Genomic DNA, 19,936 nt, shown 5'->3' with positions numbered 1-19,936 from the left:
TTTTACAATCACTGAATTCATTTTGGAATAAAAAACGGGGTTTACTCGTGCAATTCTTTAAAGGTTTACTTGGATTTATTTAAACATAATGTAAATGAAAAATATGGAGCATCGTTATTCTCGCGTAGATTAACGGCTTTTCATTATTCGAATTAATGATAAGTGGTTATTTTAACTGTTTCTTTGAAAAACGTGAATAGTCACATTATTACAAGATGCCAGTATCTTGACTATGTGCCGCCATTCTGTTATTAATATTGTGCATTTGTTAAACTTTTTTATGCTGGACTTTATTAGTACATTTGTACATTGTTAAATAAAAGTTAAAAAAAAAATAGTTGTCCCTCAGAGCGCATGTTGATGACGTCTCTGGAAAGCGGACACGCCCCGCCCCCCCCCCCCTCCCTCTCTCTCTCTCTCTCTCTCTCTCTCTCTCTCTCTCTCTCTCTCTCTCTCTCTCTCTCTCTCTGTCCTGTTTTATCGGCCTCCATTTTGGGAGTCAAGCGGCTGATCGTGTCCGCGCTGCTCCGGGGCCTGACTATGGTTCACACCTGCGTGGTGTCCGGCTGCAGGAACAGAAGGACGCCTGGAAGCTCGCTGTCCTTCTACCGCTTCCCGCGGGACCCCGACAGGAAGCGGCGCTGGATCACCGCCGTCAACCGGCAGGGCTGGAAGCCCAACGACGGCAGCCGCCTGTGCAGTACTCACTTCATCTCAGGTACTACAACCGGGCAGTACTCACTTCATCTCAGGTACTACAACCCCGCAGTACTCACTTCATCTCAGGTACTACAACCGGGCCGTACTCACTTCATCTCAGGTACTACAACCCCGCAGTACTCACTTCATCTCAGGTACTACAACCGGGCCGTACTCACTTCATCTCAGGTACTACAACCGGGCCGTACTCACTTCATCTCAGGTACTACAACCCCGCAGTACTCACTTCATCTCAGGTACTACAACCGGGCCGTACTCACTTCATCTCAGGTACTACAACCGGGCAGTACTCACTTCATCTCAGGTACTACAACCCCGCAGTACTCACTTCATCTCAGGTACTACAACCGGGCCGTACTCACTTCATCTCAGGTACTACAACCCCGCAGTACTCACTTCATCTCAGGTACTACAACCCCGCAGTACTCACTTCATCTCAGGTACTACAACCGGGCCGTACTCACTTCATCTCAGGTACTACAACCCCGCAGTACTCACTTCATCTCAGGTACTACAACCGGGCCGTACTCACTTCATCTCAGGTACTACAACCCCGCAGTACTCACTTCATCTCAGGTACTACAACCGGGCCGTACTCACTTCATCTCAGGTACTACAACCCCGCAGTACTCACTTCATCTCAGGTACTACAACCGGGCCGTACTCACTTCATCTCAGGTACTACAACCCCGCAGTACTCACTTCATCTCAGGTACTACAACCGGGCCGTACTCACTTCATCTCAGGTACTACAACCGGGCAGTACTCACTTCATCTCAGGTACTACAACCGGGCCGTACTCACTTCATCTCAGGTACTACAACCCCGCAGTACTCACTTCATCTCAGGTACTACAACCCCGCAGTACTCACTTCATCTCAGGTACTACAACCGGGCCGTACTCACTTCATCTCAGGTACTACAACCGGGCCGTACTCACTTCATCTCAGGTACTACAACCCCGCAGTACTCACTTCATCTCAGGTACTACAACCGGGCCGTACTCACTTCATCTCAGGTACTACAACCGGGCCGTACTCACTTCATCTCAGGTACTACAACCCCGCAGTACTCACTTCATCTCAGGTACTACAACCCCGCAGTACTCACTTCATCTCAGGTACTACAACCGGGCCGTACTCACTTCATCTCAGGTACTACAACCCCGCAGTACTCACTTCATCTCAGGTACTACAACCCCGCAGTACTCACTTCATCTCAGGTACTACAACCGGGCCGTACTCACTTCATCTCAGGTACTACAACCGGGCCGTACTCACTTCATCTCAGGTACTATAACCCCGCAGTACTCACTTCATCTCAGGTACTACAACCCCGCAGTACTCACTTCATCTCAGGTACTACAACCGGGCCGTACTCACTTCATCTCAGGTACTACAACCGGGCCGTACTCACTTCATCTCAGGTACTACAACCCCGCAGTACTCACTTCATCTCAGGTACTACAACCCCGCAGTACTCACTTCATCTCAGGTACTACAACCCCGCAGTACTCACTTCATCTCAGGTACTACAACCCCGCAGTACTCACTTCATCTCAGGTACTACAACCGGGCAGTACTCACTTCATCTCAGGTACTACAACCCCGCAGTACTCACTTCATCTCAGGTACTACAACCCCGCAGTACTCACTTCATCTCAGGTACTACAACCCCGCAGTACTCACTTCATCTCAGGTACTACAACCCCGCAGTACTCACTTCATCTCAGGTACTACAACCCCGCAGTACTCACTTCATCTCAGGTACTACAACCCCGCAGTACTCACTTCATCTCAGGTACTACAACCCCGCAGTACTCACTTCATCTCAGGTAGTACAACCCCGCAGTACTCATTTCATCTCAGGTACTACAACCGGGCAGTACTCACTTCATCTCAGGTACTACAACCCCGCAGTACTCACTTCATCTCAGGTACTACAACCCCGCAGTACTCACTTCATCTCAGGTACTACAACCCCGCAGTACTCACTTCATCTCAGGTACTACAACCCCGCAGTACTCATTTCATCTCAGGTACTACAACCCCGCAGTACTCATTTCATCTCAGGTACTACAACCCCGCAGTACTCACTTCATCTCAGGTACTACAACCCCGCAGTACTCATTTCATCTCAGGTACTACAACCGGGCAGTACTCACTTCATCTCAGGTACTACAACCCCGCAGTACTCATTTCATCTCAGGTACTACAACCGGGCAGTGCTCACTTCATCTCAGGTACTACAACCCCGCAGTACTCACTTCATCTCAGGTACTACAACCCCGCAGTACTCATTTCATCTCAGGTACTACAACCGGGCAGTACTCACTTCATCTCAGGTACTACAACCGGGCAGTACTCACTTCATCTCAGGTACTACAACCCCGCAGTACTCATTTCATCTCAGGTACTACAACCCCGCAGTACTCACTTCATCTCAGGTACTACAACCCCGCAGTACTCACTTCATCTCAGGTACTACAACCCCGCAGTACTCACTTCATCTCAGGTACTACAACCCCGCAGTACTCACTTCATCTCAGGTACTACAACCCCGCAGTACTCACTTCATCTCAGGTACTACAACCCCGCAGTACTCACTTCATCTCAGGTACTACAACCCCGCAGTACTCACTTCATCTCAGGTACTACAACCCCGCAGTACACACTTCATCTCAGGTATTACAACCGGGCAGTACTCATTTCATCTCAGGTATTACAACCCCGCAGTACTCACTTCATCTCAGGTACTACAACCGGGCAGTACTCATTTCATCTCAGGTATTACAACCCCGCAGTACACACTTCATCTCAGGTACTACAACCCCGCAGTACTCATTTCATCTCAGGTACTACAACCCCGCAGTACTCACTTCATCTCAGGTATTACAACCGGGCAGTACACACTTCATCTCAGGTACTACAACCGGGCAGTACACACTTCATCTCAGGTACTACAACCGGGCAGTACACACTCCATCTCAGGTACTACAACCATGCGGTACTCGACAGATATCCATGAATTTATCATTTATAATCATTTTTGACTTGGAAAAACATTAATGTGGTTAAAAATGAAGCGGTTTTTTTCTTGAGTTTTATTTACTTGAGTCACTTCTCTCATTTTGTCTCGTTCCACGTGCAGGTAAACAGGTGAAGAACCCGCGTTCACCAGATTATGTTCCCTCTGTGTTCTCGACAGCTGCCTTAAACTCAGACATGAAGGAGCCGTGTGCCTTAGAGCTTCAGGATAAGCAGGAAGCACAAGTGGAGGCTGCCAATGCCCTGCTGTTCCTGCAGAGCCAGGGCAGGTGTCAGGTGGGCGAGCGGCACGAGTCCCGGCGTCTTGAGGAGGCAGCTGTGGAGGACAGTTCTTCCTCCTCCCTCAGCACAGAGGAGGACGATGATGACGATGACGACAATCAGTCTGCAAGCAACAGCAAGAAAGGAAGGTTTACCCACAGATGTGATGTACAGGTCAACTTTGATGACATCCTCAAAGCCCTGAAGAAGGAGAACCAGGCTCTCAGGGAGTCTGTGGAGAAAATGTCCCTTTCTGAGAATTCTCTGAGGAATGATGCAGAGAAGGTGAAGTTTTACACGGGTTTACCCAATTATTATGTGTTGGAGACAGTCATGTGGCTTCTCGCTCCCCACATGGATGGCATCAAGAACATGAAGCTCTCCAAATTCCAGCAGCTGCTACTGACTTTGATGCGACTCCGTCTGGATCTCCGAAACCAAGACCTTGCCTACCGCTTTGGCGTGAAGGTGGGCACAGTAACCAGAACAGTGCACCGCATGGTCAACATCATGTCCTCCACTCTGGTACCAACAGCAGTGTTTTGGCCCTCCAGGGCGGAGCTCCGGAAAAACCTCCCAGCAGCCCTGCATTCTTCTCACCCTGACTGCGTCGTCATTGTCGATTGCTTCACTGTGCCCTTTGAAGAGCCGGTATTCCAAGGCAGCCAGCAGCACAGGGTGGCGTCGAGCTCTCAGGGCATAGGGACAAGTCACAACGTGTTGAAGTACCTGATTGGCGTGGCTCCGCAGGGCGTTGTCACCTTCGTGTCAAGGGGTGCACTGGGAAACGTCAGTGACAAGTGCCTGGCTGAGGGCTGCGGGCTTCTGTGCAAGCTCCTGCCAGGTGACGTTGTGTTAGCGAGTCGCGATCTTGACATTTGCGAGTCTGTGGCCGCCCGCGGAGCTGTGTTTCAAATTTCCAGCAACTACAGTGACAAAGGGGAAGCACATGGGATGTCAGAGAGCTCGGCACCGCCTGAGGCATCGGCCGATACAGCGACCGTGCACGATCACGTGGAGAAGGTGATCTCCATGGTGAAGCAGAGGTACACCATGCTCACGGGCCCTGTGGAGAGCCCCTTCACCACGGCCTCGGAGCGCACGTCGAACCTCTCCACCTTTGATAAGATTGTCCAAGTGGCCTGTGCCTTAAACAACCTGTGCATCTCCGCGGCTCCGCTGGAGTGACTGGCACAGGAGAGCTCCTCAGGCGCGCGTGTCCCCTTTACTGCTGTGGTCCTTTAAGTCCCCGAATCAACACTTCCGCTTTAGTATGGAGAGTTTAGTTTATATCCCAGTGTATACGGCCATCCGTGTCATAGATCAGATCACTTTAGAAACGGGATCATCTTTCCCGACATTCTGTGTTAACTCCGAGGTGTTACCACACAATCTAAGCTTTTAGTCAAACTTTATATGTGATTTTAGAACAAAAACCACCATACATAAAACACTTTGATTACAGTTTTTGAGAATTTTATGTTTTAGTCACTGATGGGCATTTTTGTATTTTTATTTGTTAAAAATTTGTTTTAGCAGATAACTTTAGACTTTAGTATCTCCGAAAAGAAATCATGGTTATTTTGAGATGATGGGCTAAAACAAAGGAAAATTTTACAGGAAGTGACAGATTTTATGTAATTCTAAAGTTAATAACATTCACAATATTATAATGCTGTTATATCAGAATTTTTTGATTTTGTGGGAAAGCCTACTCTGATTTGTTGAGAATGTGAAGAGGTTCCAATTAAATGAAAGACCAAAAATAACAACCTTAAAAATCTGCAAAAATGCGACAGAAATTAATACGTTTGACAACACAGTCACCACATTATCTCTCCGAAATTAAAAGGTTATTTGTATGGAATTTTCTCTTTGTTATACTCAAAAAAAAAAAAAAAAAACTGACTGAATTTGTCCCTTTCAAAGTCAACATGTTCTGCTCCTAAACTGGAGCCTTTCACTCATTTGGATGAGCTGAAAATATCTGTGACTGTCTCCACCAAATTTTATGGCTGTGAAAGTTTTCTGAAGATATTAAAGTCTAAAAATTAGAGCCCAACCAATATGGATTTGGATTGGATTGGATGGTGAATATATCCTCATGATATATATGACAAAAACAAACCGCTAGTGACTAGCTTATAATGTACACCAATAGAATGTGTTCGCCCAGAGCAAACAACCAAGCTTCTGCCCAATCTGCTATCACAGATTAGTTTTTTTTTTTTCTTAATGTCTTCTGTGATAGATTTTGAATGACAAATCTGCAGAAATCATCCTTTCATTTGCCTGAAAATTCACTGCAGTGACATCACAGCGCCATTCCGAAAAGTTGAGGGATTTTGCATTTAATAAAAGCTAAAAGATCGGCTCTGGAAAAAAGACACATATGGGTTTAACTACGGGCACTATTGGCCTTGTAAATGTAATTTCCACCACACCATTGCCTTACAATATAAAGCGCCTTGGGGCAACTGTTTGTTGTGATTTGGCGCTATATACATGTGCTCTGATGTCACTGTTTATCTCCATAGAAACTACCCAAACAATCTTTCATACAAACTGTTTAAAGGGACATTACATTGTTGTGGTGGAAATTACGGCAATAGTGTGGGACAACTACATTTTGTTTACACAACAGTTGTATGACATTGAATACCCCAATTATGTTTTGATTATTTTACTGATATTATATTCAGAGATATTTTAAAACATTAGAAAAAACATTTCTTTACCATTCATTTTTATCATTGAAGATCAAAAGTCTGGGTGTGGGACGAGCACAAAACGGCAATATTTGCATATAATGATGCTGAAAAAAGTGAAAAAGTAATCATAGACTACTAGAACCAATTTCTTAACACAGTTTCATTGTAGAGATAACTATAAAAGTGTGAAATTTCCCCTTTTTTCTGTCTTTCATACAATATGATCAAAGGACATAATAAGTGCCCGTAGTCTAAGAATCACCCATAAACATCATGAAAAACCTACTCTCATTGAAAACGACTGGCAGCTGGTTGCTTTGTCTGAGTCACTAGCTAATGTGACCAAGGGGTGATGGGGTCCCAGCCATGCTTGACAGCATTATAAATAATGCCACTGGACCACCCTCTGCTAGACAAAATACATAATGACAATTTTTAACAGCCAAAGTGTTTTTCTGCATTGTTTATTTGGTAAAATAAAAGTTAGCATTTCAGCAAAAAATAAAGGCAATACTGATATGTTTGTTAAAGGGTCATCATATTGGCTATTATTGTCCCAACTGTTATCTTTCGGACTCAACTAAAAAACGTTTCAGGGCTAAAATCTGTTTTTCCTGAATAAAAATACTTAAACAGAAAAAATATCAAAATTTAACCACAATATTTTGTATAACATAGTTTTTGGTACCAAATAATATGCAGATAAACATGGAGCAAAACCTGAAGTTAAATGGAGTGACTCCATAAACTGGCATCCACAGGCTTTAGTGATGAAGAATAATAAATTCCATTTTGAAGAATTTTTCCATGAGCAAAATGTGAATTTATCTTCGGTTTGTCAGCGCTGAGGTGTGTGAACAACTGCTTGTGTGGTACGATCATCCCCTCGTGGGCCATGAGTTCATTTTACTTTTAAACTGGCATTGTTTTCTGCCTGGAAAATCAGCTGTTTGGAGTGCAGTAGTCGAAGTAGTGCACGTGCAGTCAGCACTCGTAGATAAGCTTTAGTACAACCTCATCATTGCTCATGTGGGATGTTGTCACGTTTTAGTGAAGGGTTTGATGGATTTGTGCTCATCAGCCTTTTGTTTTTAAGGTTCTGATATTTTTGCTGTAGCAGTCGACAGATGGCGCAGCGTCTGTACACCACTTTAGCAGCATGTCAGATGTAGACGCTGGTACGACTGTTGTAGCTGTTGCCTTTAGAGAGCACTTTTGAGTGGATGTTTAGTATGTAAGTGGACAAGAGCCCCCCATCTCAGAAAAACTTGTTTTCAGCCTCATTTGGTGTGGTTTGGTTTGTTTTCACCACGAGGCAAAAAATTATAATTTGGAGGTCCAACTTTGTAATTTAACAGAGTTACACTTTAAACAGGACTGCTGGAATGATTGCTTTTTTTTTTCTTCTTCTTCTTCTTCTTCTTCTTTTTTTGCAATTCTCCCAGCAGGTGTTAAAGTAATAGAACAGAACTGGAGTAAATAGTCTATGAGCCAGTCATTAATTTTGACTTAATCGGTACCATGTAAGGTGACGAAACGACACTTAGAATCCAGCCTCAGTGTACCATGGCCTACACAAAAATGTATGATAGCCATCCAAGGGTGGTAGCTGTAGCCAGCTAGGGGTCAATGAAAATTACACAGAGGTCAAAATGTAAAAATGCTTCAGTCATGTTAAAAAATACTACATTATTTGTCTGATCATAACAATTCCAAAAAGGTATAGTTTGGACTATCTGTGACTGAATGTTCTGGAGTTATGGGGTTAAAAACAGCAAAAATGATGACAAAGGTCAGTTTCAGTTTGTACAGGGGTCAAAAGTTACAGTTGCTCCAATTTCCGTCAAACAAGGTTGACGTCCATTGGATTCTATGACTTGTGACATATGTTACCCTGTAACATGATATTCCATGGAGTTATAGGGTAAAAACAGCAAAAATAGTGACAAAGGTCAGTTTCAGTTTGTACAAGGGTCAAAAGTTAAAGTTGCTCCAATTTCAGTCAGACAAGCTTGATGTCCATTGAATTCTATGCCATGTAACAAATGTTATGCTGTAACATAACTAAGCATGGCAGATGGTGCAAACTATTCCTTTTTAGAACCCTATTAACCCAAACAATAATTTTCATCATTTTTTACTGAAATTGGAGCAACTTTAACTTTTGACCCCTGTACAAACTGAAACTTGTCATCATTTTTGCTGTTTTTAACCCCATAACTCCAGAACATTCAGTCACAGATAGTCCAAACTATACCTTTTTGGAATCACTATGATCAGACAAATAATGTAGTATAGTTTTCAACATGATTGGAGCATTTTTACATTGTGATCTGTGTGTAATTTTTCATTGACCCCTAGCTGGCTACAGCTACCACCCTGGGATGGTTATACATTTTTGTCTAGGCCATGGTACACAAAGGCTGGATTCCAAGTGTTGTTTTGTCACTTTAAGTGGTACCGAAAACCTGCTTGGCCCATGGACTAAAAAGCTAGCTTGTGTGGACTACAATGTAGCATTTGCACAGATACTTCTGATGTCTTGCTCATAAATGCTTGATTAAAGTTTTTTTTTTTTTTTTTTTTCCTTTTTCCACTTAGTTGCATGACAAATGTGATGTCATAATCAGACTTTTTTTTTTTTTTTTAAATTGCGTGCAATCTGAAATGGAAACTTGTATGTGTATTCGTACTTACTACATGACACAACCCCTGTCTCTCTGAAGGCTGAGTGGGCGTGGCAAGCAGCATCTTCTTTCTATTTAAAGCAACAGGCACAGAAATGAATTGTGTAACTGGAGTCCTTAGTTTCCCATTGCCTGCCAAAGATGACTTGTCTCAGTTATAAATATTCCTGTTGTTCAAAAGTGTCGGTTTAACAGCGTTCATTTTCAGCCTCGGAGGTCGTCTACGTTGGCTTGTTTCTCACCGTAATGTTTTGATCTGTATTATAGAGGTTGTGTTAAGTGGTTAGGTCCACGCCTGGAGGCTGCTTTGAGGAACTTATCTAGCTAATGAAGTATGTCAGAGAATTGTTTACTGGCCTTTTCTTTTCTTTTTTTTTAATGAATTTTACATATGAGTTGCTGTATTTTGATATTTTTGATGAGAAAACACCTTGTGATTATTTCAGTCACCCTCTGCTTCTCACTAACAGTGTCTCCCTCCGTCGCCCGTGCCTTAGCTCCTAAAGCTGTTACTAATCAGTCCTTACATGCTAAATTTATTTATGCTTCTAGACAACTTCCTTTCTTGGTTTTAGGTTGATTTTCTCTCGGTATTCATTAAAAGATGTTTGTTTCTCATCTTCTGCCTCTCTGCCTTTAAATGTATATAAATTACAAATGTCAAGTTGTTGTGTATTTGTCCTAACATTTAGGAGAAACATTTTTGAGTCTGTAAAACATAGTAGGACTCTTTAAAGGGGTAATATGTAAACTTAATTCTTAGTAACAGTATTTGTACAATCACATAGTTTTTTGTCATTTTGCCTTTGTGAATCAACACAATGGAGTTGACATGAAACCAAATGTGGCTGTAAAGTCATAGTGATAGCGGTAATAGTAAATGTAAGTGATTACCAGTATCACATGCTACCAGGAGGCAAGATGTGACCGCAGACCAACTACACGAGACTGTGCACCTATTAAGTTTTTCTGTTGTCACAAATTTGATTTTATCATCTGACAAAATGTGTGTGGGGGGGTCATAAATTTATATTTGTTTGTCTCAAAATTACCAATTTCATTTCTGAGAATACCTGAGAGTTTATATACTATGACTACAAGCAAGAGGTTCATCTTTGTGTCCCACAGCAGCCTGAGGCCAAGGTTCCTGAAATTGAGCAAAAGCTCCCTCTGGTGGCCATTTACCATTAATGCAGGTACAATTCAAAGGATTCAAAAGGATTTTATTGTCATATGCACAAAGGAACATGTTCCCTGCACAATGAAATGTGTCTACTGCATTTAACCCATCTTAATTGCCAGTTAGGAGCAGAAGTCGCCATTAGGCGCCCGGGGACCAGCTCCAGATCTACATCCCTGCCTTGGTCAACAGCAGGGCTGAGCAAACCAAGACCGACCCATAATAAACGACATACACATAACACCCAACACACATAAGGCCGGCCCGGTACATAAACACATATAAAAAGCACACACGAGGTAAGGAAGAGAAAAAAAAACCCTCATAGCCGCTGCGTTATACAGCAGCAATGAGGAAAAAAAATCAGCACAGAAAAACAATAACACAGACAAACAAAGACGCAGGACGACAACCGAGATTTGAAAGTCCAGTTTATCAGAACACTCCGGAGGCAGCCTATATAGCGCCATCAACGGCCTTGTCCGACAATCCTGGAAGGGGGAGGGGCTCAGCCCTGAGCAGTCCACAGTCAACGTCAGAGCTGGAGAAGCTGAGGGGAGGGGGATGACCAGGGAGCGAGGCTTAAGTGTTGATCTTCTTGAGGAGGTTTTTTTATCACAGCGGCCTTGAAGTGCAGCTGTGTTTGGGGAAGCCAAATGAATATCCAGATTAGCAGACGCCTGAAAGATTCCACAGTTCTGAGAACAGAGTGGCTCTCAATACATCTGAATGTAGGATGTGGTCTTTACTGACGGTCAAAGCGGGTTTCCAGAGCTGCAATCCTGCCCGAGATGTTTTCCAGCGTGCGGTTAACACCCGCCGACTGCGCAGCCACTGCCTTCCCAATCGAATCAATCGTGGGGCAGCCTGGACGGCCCAATTATTGCTGCTTCCACTTTCTTAATTTTACGGTAAATCAGCGCCATGCCCGCTCCACACAGCAGAAAGCCGGTCACCACCAAGCCAAATATATACACATCTTCGACGTCCTCCACAGAAAGCGTGCAAAGGCACATGACCTGCCATCTCCTCCACGAGTCCATCATGTAACCCATCACATGCGTCCCGGCAGGACAGGTCGGGTCCTCCGCCCCCGACTGTCTTGTGGAAAAAATAGTGTCAATTGCGTTCAGAGACCACTTTAACAGATCCATTTTTGTCATTTTCCAGAAGAGCAAAGCTGCAGCCTCACAGACAACACGCCACAGAAGCAGGAAAGATAAGGAGGGAGGGAGAAGAGAAAAATGCGTCCGTCTCGGCCGAGTGCAAGCTGGCCGAGACAAATTTAATTTTGGCGTGTGTGTTTATATATAAACATAACTTTAATCTTTTTTTTTCATTTTAAATATTAACTTTCACCAGCTGTGTTTTTTAAACAGACTAATACACAAATTCAAATGCATAGTAAGAAACCACAAAAATATACATTTATACAGGATTATCACTGCTTATTTCTTTTTTTTTTTTTTTTTTTTTTTGAATAGTCTACTAAAAACATGACAAAATGTGACAAAATGTCTTCAACATACATAAGTAACATTGTAAAGTTTTGTGTGTGTGTGTGTGTGTGTTTTTCAAAAACAACTACAGCTACCTGGACCAGTGACATATTTCATTGCAGACAGTGTGAACCCAAGATATTTCATGTTTTGTGTAGACAGCTTCATTTGTTAATATTCATCCATTCCTGCATTTAAGTACTACAAAATATTTATTATTATTCTAATTCTAAGGATTATTTCATCACTTTCACAGCCAGTTTTCTTTAGACAATCCTGAAGATGGATACTTACTGAATATATCTTGGTCTTGTAGGAATAGATTAATATTACCAATTGAAATTAAGATGACCACACAAAACCAATGACGTAGGGGTCTAAGATGATATATATATATGACCTTGACCTTTTCCAAAACAAACCATTTAAGGTCATTCACACATTACATTTTGCGTAAATCAGCCAAAGACCATGGGAGGAGCACAAAAAGATTCACCAAAAGTCCATCTTTGAACCCAGTAACATCAACCTTTGCTAAAAGAAATTACTTTTTGGCAAGTCTGGGGTCAACCTACATGTACACAGCAAGTTTGGCAGAAACTGGCCCAAGCACTTCAGAGTAGCGGAACAAACAAATGTTTGTCAAATTACACTATGATTCACTGAAACATATATTTTGTCATCTGATACTGCATTTGGAAATAAAAACAACCAGCTGTGTTGCCAAGGTAACCATACTACCACATTTGGATTTGGGTAAGTAGAACATTGGCAGTTCTGTTTCTTATTCATTCATCTATTGATTTATTGTGGTTGGTTATTGTTGGTTACAGTAGGGATATGAAAAAGATCCAGCTGATACTGAGAAAAGGAACAAAAAAAAAAACTTTGCTTGCCCGTGGATAATAAATTACAGCAATCATTACACTGTTCAGTAAAGTGGGCAGTACTTAAAGGGTCTTGATGAAACCTCGATCATACTCAAATTCAAAATTAATGTGTAGCATTGAGGTGACTTATGTTGTGACTTGGTGCTCACAGGTGGACTATCTTTGGAGGAGATGTTAAGGGAAATTTAGCTGATGGCAGGGAAATGTGTAGCTAGACAGCATAGGATGACTTTAGAGAAATGAACAGAGAGAGTGAGAACTCAACAAAGGATCTGATGGTGGAAGCTGAAAGAGGAAGACTTGTGTGTGTGAAATTTAGGGAGCAAGTGAGAGGCATTGGATGGAGGTGAAGTGATTTTGGACAACTTGAAAAGTACTGCGGATGTGGTGAGGGAGACAGAAAGGTGCTGGATGTGACATTTGGACAGTGGAAGGAAGACGAGACTGTGGCATGAAGATGTTCAAGAAAGTATAAGAAGAAAGAGGATGGCAAAAAAGAATTTGAGATAAAGAGATGAAAAAAGTATACAGGCATACAAGGATATGCTTATGGCAAACAAAGAGGAGTGGCAAAAGCTAAGAAAAAGTCCTATAGTGAGATTTACATGAAGGTAAACACTAAGGAAAGAGAAAAGGACTTACACTTACTGGCCAGACAAATTGGCTGAGTCAGAAAGGATTTGCAGTAAGAGTGATAAAGGATGGAGACATTTGCTGACAAACGCAGACAGCATTTTGAGAAGGTGGAGGGAGTATTTTGAGGATCTGATGAATGAAGAAAATGATAGAGAAGGCTAGATAATGTGGAGAGAGTACATCAGAAAGTGCAAGGAATTAGTAAGGATCAAGTGAGGACAGGTATAAAGAGGATGGAGAGTGGATAGACAGTTAGTCCAGGTGCCATTCCAGTGGAGACATGGAAATGAAATGGGAGCTGAGTTTTGAACCATATTGTTTAATAAAATCTTGGGAAGTGAGAAGATGTCTGAGGGGTGGAGAAGAAGTGTGCTATTTCTAATTTTTAAGAACAAGAGTGATGTGCAGATTTACAGTAACTACAGAAGCATGAAGTTGATCAACCACAGCATGGTTATAGGAAAGAGTAGTTGAAGCTAGGCTTAGAAAAGAGGTGAAGATCTGTGAATAGCAATATGGTTTCATGCCAAGAAAGAACAGTACAGATGTGCTCTGACAGTTCTGGTGGACATGTATAGAAAAGGCCAGAAGGAGTTGCTTTGTGTGTTTGTGGATTTAGAGAAATCTTATGACAAGGTCTCAAGAGAAAAGCTGTGGTATTGTATGAGGAAGGCTGGAGTGGCAGAGAAGTATGTAAGGGTGGTGCAGGACATGTACAAGGACAGTGTAAGAGGTGTATGAGCAGTGAAATGGGAGTAGGGCTGACAGATGCATTAAACCTGAGTACCTGTGTGTGAATGAGAGGGAGCCCAGTGGAATAGTGCAGTTAAAAGGAGAAGTGGTGAAAGTAGATGCGTTTAAAAACTTGGGGTCAACTGTCCAAAATAATAGAGAGTGTGGTAGATAGGACAGGAAGAGATTTTAGGCAGGGTGGAATCAGCGGAGAAAGGTAGCAGGAGTGATTTGTGACTGAAGAATAATTACAAGAGGGAAAAGGAACATTTGCAAGCCAGCAGTGAGACCAGCTATGTTGTACAGCTTAGAGATGGTTTCACTAAGAAAAAGACAGGAGGCTGAGCTGGAGATACTATGATTTTCTTTGGAAGTGATAAGGATGGACCGGATTAGGGACAGCACAATTAGGACAGTTTGGAGACAAAGTCAGAGAGGCGAGATTGAGATGGTTTGAACGTGCAGTGGAGGGACCCAGGGTATATAGGGAGAAGGATGCTGAGGATGGAGCCATCAGGCAGGAGGAGAAAAGGGAGGCTAAAGAGGAGATTTATGGATGTGCTGAAGGAGGACATACAGATACAGAGGACAGGGTGAGATGGAAACAGTTGACCTACTGTAGTGACCCCTAACGGGAGCAACTGAAAGAACAAGTTGGCTTGTTGTTTGTGAGCAAATTTGACAGTTTGACAGTGAAATGTGGAAATACTTTTGTTCAATGTAATTTTGAAACAAGTAGTGGTTTATGTACGCATTTGTACCATGTTGTGAACAATATGTCAATAAAACAAACAAAATCTGTGAAACTACTATGATGTTTTGTTTCAAGGTGTCATTTTATGAAAATTAAGCTGTGAATCTATGAATAGATTTTCTGTCTGTAACTTTAACAATATAAAATGGAAGTTTTCACCTCTGAGGCATATTAAACATTAAGCACAAGACAGAAAAATAATATATTTTGACAATTCACAAACTGTTCATTGCTTCTTTTTCTTCTTTTTTTTTTTTTTTGTCACACTAAATTCATGACAGAGTACAGACCTTCATTTGTTTTCACACTGATTCATGGTTTTTGGCTCATTGGAAAACGTTCCTTCCAAGAACAGAGGAGTGACTGAGTAATGTACTGTTATTTTTTTTATTTATTTATCAAAGTGAAAAATGCAGTGGAGGAAGCCCCTCCTAGACTAAGTGCATACAGAGATTTTAAAAAGTAAAGTGTCTCACTCCCTTATTTAAACATGCCGTGCATGTCCAGAATGAATGTCAACAGCAATGTCCATGTTGGAAATTTTTCAATTTCAGGCTCTGAAATACTGTAAAAATTAATATCATGCGCTTCTCTCTCTCTCTCTCTCTCTCTCTCTCTCTCTCTCTCTCTCTCTCTCTCTCTCTCTCTCTCTCTCTGATCATGGGAGCACAAGGACAGGGCTTGAGGGGGAACACCTGGTTGGTCCACAGATGCAGGTTTCAACCATAGACGACAGTACCTGAAGGGTATGGCTGCCCCTGAGACAGTCCAGCACATAGTGGCAGGATGCAAGCTAGGACAGCATAGGCATAACTGTAGTTGGGGTAGTGTACGGGGACATCTGTGTCCAATATGGACTGGAAGTACCAAAGTCCAAGTGGTGAACACCACCAGGTGGTTGAAAACAGTAGAACGAAAGTGTTGTGGGACTTCAAGTTCCACACAGACAAACAGGTATTGATACTGCCAGTTGACCAGACATAGTGGTGGTTGACAAGGTTGTTTTGAAATGTGTTAAAACACATATTGCACAAATTCCACTTTTAACATCTTTGGAAGTGATTGTGCTTGGGTGTTGGGCCATAACCCAATGTTGTTGTTTTTTCTGCCATTGTTCCTGCATTAAGGAGACTTGTGGTAGATGTGGCAATTCCAAATGATAGAAACACCAGAAACAAAGAGCATGAGAAGATCTAGAAGTACCAGCATCTGAAGGAAGCACTGGAGAAGATCTAGACCAGGGTCTGAAGCAAGTGCTAGAAAAGATGTGGAAGGTAAAGACCACAGTACACAGTAAATTTTGCAGAGTAAAATTTACTCTGCTGGGATAACATTTGGTCCCAGTCGAAACAGAGTTAAATATACTCTATCACAGTGCTAAATCAACTCTCACTGGAGTAGAAACACCTGATTTGACAAGATTGTACCTCTGATTTCACTCTATAATGGAGTGTATTTTGCTCTATTTAGACTGGGACCAAATGTTATCCTGGCAGAGTATATTTTACTCAGGAAAATTTACTGTGTAGTAATGGGAGCTCTTGTAGCCGTAACCCCCAAACTGAGAGCATGACTCCATCAGATTCCAGGAGCATCATCTGAGATGAGTGCAATCCTTGGAACAGTTAAGATTCTGCACATGACCCTGAAAAACTCTCACACCTCTGGTAGAGGACCCAAGCTTGAGGGAAACAGACACCACCAGCTCTTACCTTCTTTACTGGTCCACACAAATATTTTCCATTCCAGAAGTACCTTTGGTGACATACTAGCAGTATCAAGATGAACATTCGCATTAGTTCATGGTTATTTTAGTTCCCGTTCCTGGGTGGGGTCAATGGAGGAAGCCTGAGCTCACCTTGACTTGGTGACAGGACAGAATCCCAGCGAACAATAAGGGGTTGGGATTCTGTCCATTGGGATACTGTCTGTTGGGATTTTGTCTGCTGAGATTTTGTCATGGATTCCATCTTGACTATGTCAGTGTGCCCCATCTTGAGTAGTTTTGGAATTCAATGTCTTGTCCAAGGACATTTTGACACCGAGTAACAATCTGGCATGAAACGAGCTTTGGTTAATGGACAACCAACTCTAAGAAACTGAGATATAGTCGCCCCTTGTTAGCATCAGCTAATTACATTAGTTACACTCATGTCACATATTAAAAGTTTTCATTGGTGGTTAACTTTTGCTGTATACTCTATGTCAATTCTGACACTTTCTTTGCTTCTTATTCACCTTCAGCACAGTTACTGTCCTACAATCACTGAGCATGTTCACAAATTTTAACACAGTTCAGGTTAACATTTAACAATTTGGAACTTTTTGCTGTGGCATTTACCAGCTCATGTCACATATGTATAATAATACCTGTGCAGTCACTCAGAAAGACCGCACCAAATGTTTTTTGACAGTAATATAGTCACCTGTTTGGAGTGGGTTTAGTCTTTTTCTGAGTGGTTATGGCTCTGTTTTTAAAGCTGAAAGTGAGACAAGATTTTATTTATTTATTTATGCATTTATTCGCTCTAATTTACTGGTCATTGTGTTGTAAAATATAAATAATAATCACACATGCGCCCACATGCTTTGATATGTTTAAAAAAAAATCAGTGATGCTTAACACATAACAGTTCATGCTTTGGTGCTACAGAATTTTATAAAATTTTACAACTGTATGTGGAATGGCTATGCTGGATTCACAGAGTGTAATATCAGCCGTTAGCAGCCCCACCCAAAGCCACAGGTTTGACAGCTTGGCCCTTCAAGAAATAGCAAAGCAATAGGAAAATGAAAGTGATGGAATCTAAGGGAAACACCAAAAAGTAAAAGCAAAAGCAATAGGCTCCAAATCTGAGACCGTCTTCCTGCGTTGGGAAAAGGTGGATTGTCCCTGCCGGGTCAGGGGAGAGTTATTGGCCCAAGCGGAGAGTTTAAGAGTCTCAGGGTCTTGTTCACGAGTGGGGGGAAAGTTGGAGTGTGAGATCAATAGATGGATTGCGGCGCATTTGACATTTTACAGATGGTGTACCAGACCATTGTGGTAATGAAAGAGCTGAGTCAGAAGGTGAGACTCCTATCCTCACCTATGCTGGTCATGAGCTTTGGGCAATGACCAAAAGAACAGTCGGGAATACAAGTAGTGAACATGAAATTCCTTTGTTGGGTATCTGGGCTTACACTCCGGGACAGGGTGAGAAGCTTGGCTATCTGGGAGGGACTCTGAGTAGAGCCGCTGCTTCTTTGGACATCTGGGGAGGATGCTCCCCGGTTGATCCCCAAGGGAGGTCTTCCAGACACCATCCATTTCCTCAGATAGAACGCCTCGGAATCCCCCAGAAAGAGTTAGAGGACTTGGCTTGAGGATAGGGAAGTGTAGGAGGAGCTGCTTGATCTAGTGCCACCGCGGCCCGTACCAGATAAGTGGCAGGAAATGAGTGACTGAATGAAAAGCAATAGGGATAAAGGAAAAGTAAAAGAGAAAATAACTTTTTTATTTACATTTTAATCCTTTGATATATCGGCCTCAATACAATCACTCGGTGTGTTTTCATCACCCCAAATTGTGCACTTTCAAGTAGAGAATTGAAAATACACTGAGGAAACACCTGTATTTCGAAAAAAAAAAAAAAAAAAAACCCTCAAATGTTGCAAAAAAAAAAACAAAACATTTTAGTGCTTGCATAAGACGGTTTGCCAGGCAATTTGAAAAAGCTTTATATCATAAAGTATAATCAAAACACTTTTTCTGCTATGACAGGTCACATGACATTCTAGAATACATGGTGCAGTACATGTGGACGGAGTAAGATGAGAAGAGATGGACAGATGATGTAACGGCAATATTGAATTTAAAAATCAACATGTCACTCTTTAGTGGGACTTTCTGATCTGTGGCCATGATGTTTGGAACTTCAGTTCTTGTGAGAGCCTCTCCAAAATGTTTTCGCGTGATGACAAAAGCAGTAGCATTCAGTCACGAATGGATAAGCTGTCACTTGATAATTGTTTTTTGTTGACATTATGAAAGTGTTGTTTAATTTTTACACATATCTTGAATGGAAACCCATATACTGACTTATCTATGCAGTCTATTTCACTGACACGCCTGTCACTTTAGCTATGGGATGGTGCGAGTACACGTCACTTCCGGCAAAGTGGTGAATCCGAAGGCGAGAATTCGTACTTCCATGACTGACCGTCGCCAAATGAAAACATGCTTTTGGTCTGTATTGATTGTGTGTAGAAATCATCTGGTTTAGTTTTGTCTCTAACTTTCTTCTAACAGCCAGCTGATATCTGTCATTGCCTGGAACAATGAGATTTATACATCAAGCTGACCTGAAACGAATCATTGTACATTACATTGACTTTGTTGATGAGTCTGTACTGAGTTCGGCGATGTTTTCGTCTGCCAAAAATGGCCACCAGAGGGCGCTGGGGTAAAGTCCGCAGCAACCCACCCCCCTCAGTTTGACCATTGGATATTGTTTAGCTGGAACATTTGCGGCATGGCAGCGAGTGAAGTCACCCCACTCCAGCTATCCATGCTTAACGCCTAGTTAACAGTTAGAGACCTGCCAGTGTGATGTAGCGAACTGGGCAGTGCTCCCTGCTTCTCCCATCAATGGGCTTTTAACCTGACAATTACATTCCTCTACCTTAGAGTATCTTTTCACTTACACCACTTGAGCAAGAACATTGTATTATGCCACTAGTGCGTATAAAGCATATCAGAATTGAAATATTGTGTTACTAGAGTGGGGTGACTTAACCCGGGGCGAGTTTGCTGGGGGGTGACTTCACTTCGCGTGAACCA

At 42.4% G+C, this 19,936-nt stretch overlaps 1 protein-coding gene across 1 annotated transcript; it reads left to right on the top strand.

The window, feature by feature from the left end:
- Positions 1-491: 491 nt before the first annotated feature.
- LOC117525241 lies at positions 492-5,952 on the top strand. The gene is made up of 2 exons (XM_034187074.1): positions 492-718; positions 3,871-5,952. The coding sequence occupies exons 1-2, from the start codon at positions 541-543 to the stop codon at positions 5,214-5,216; spliced, it is 1,524 nt and encodes a 507-aa protein (XP_034042965.1). The 5' UTR covers positions 492-540; the 3' UTR covers positions 5,217-5,952.
- Positions 5,953-19,936: the final 13,984 nt, after the last annotated feature.

Source organism: Thalassophryne amazonica, chromosome 14 (assembly GCF_902500255.1).
Source record: "Thalassophryne amazonica chromosome 14, fThaAma1.1, whole genome shotgun sequence".
In the NCBI taxonomy this organism is placed as follows: Eukaryota; Metazoa; Chordata; class Actinopteri; order Batrachoidiformes; family Batrachoididae; genus Thalassophryne; species Thalassophryne amazonica.
This window is presented reverse-complemented; position numbering and strand designations above follow the sequence as displayed.

Coding starts and splice junctions, on each gene's coding strand:
- LOC117525241 (XM_034187074.1), top strand. CDS start 541: ATGGTTCACACCTGCGTGGTGTCCGGCTGCAGGAACAGAAGGACGCCT. Junction 719..3,870: donor CAGTACTCACTTCATCTCAG/GTACTACAACCG, acceptor TTCCACGTGCAG/GTAAACAGGTGAAGAACCCG.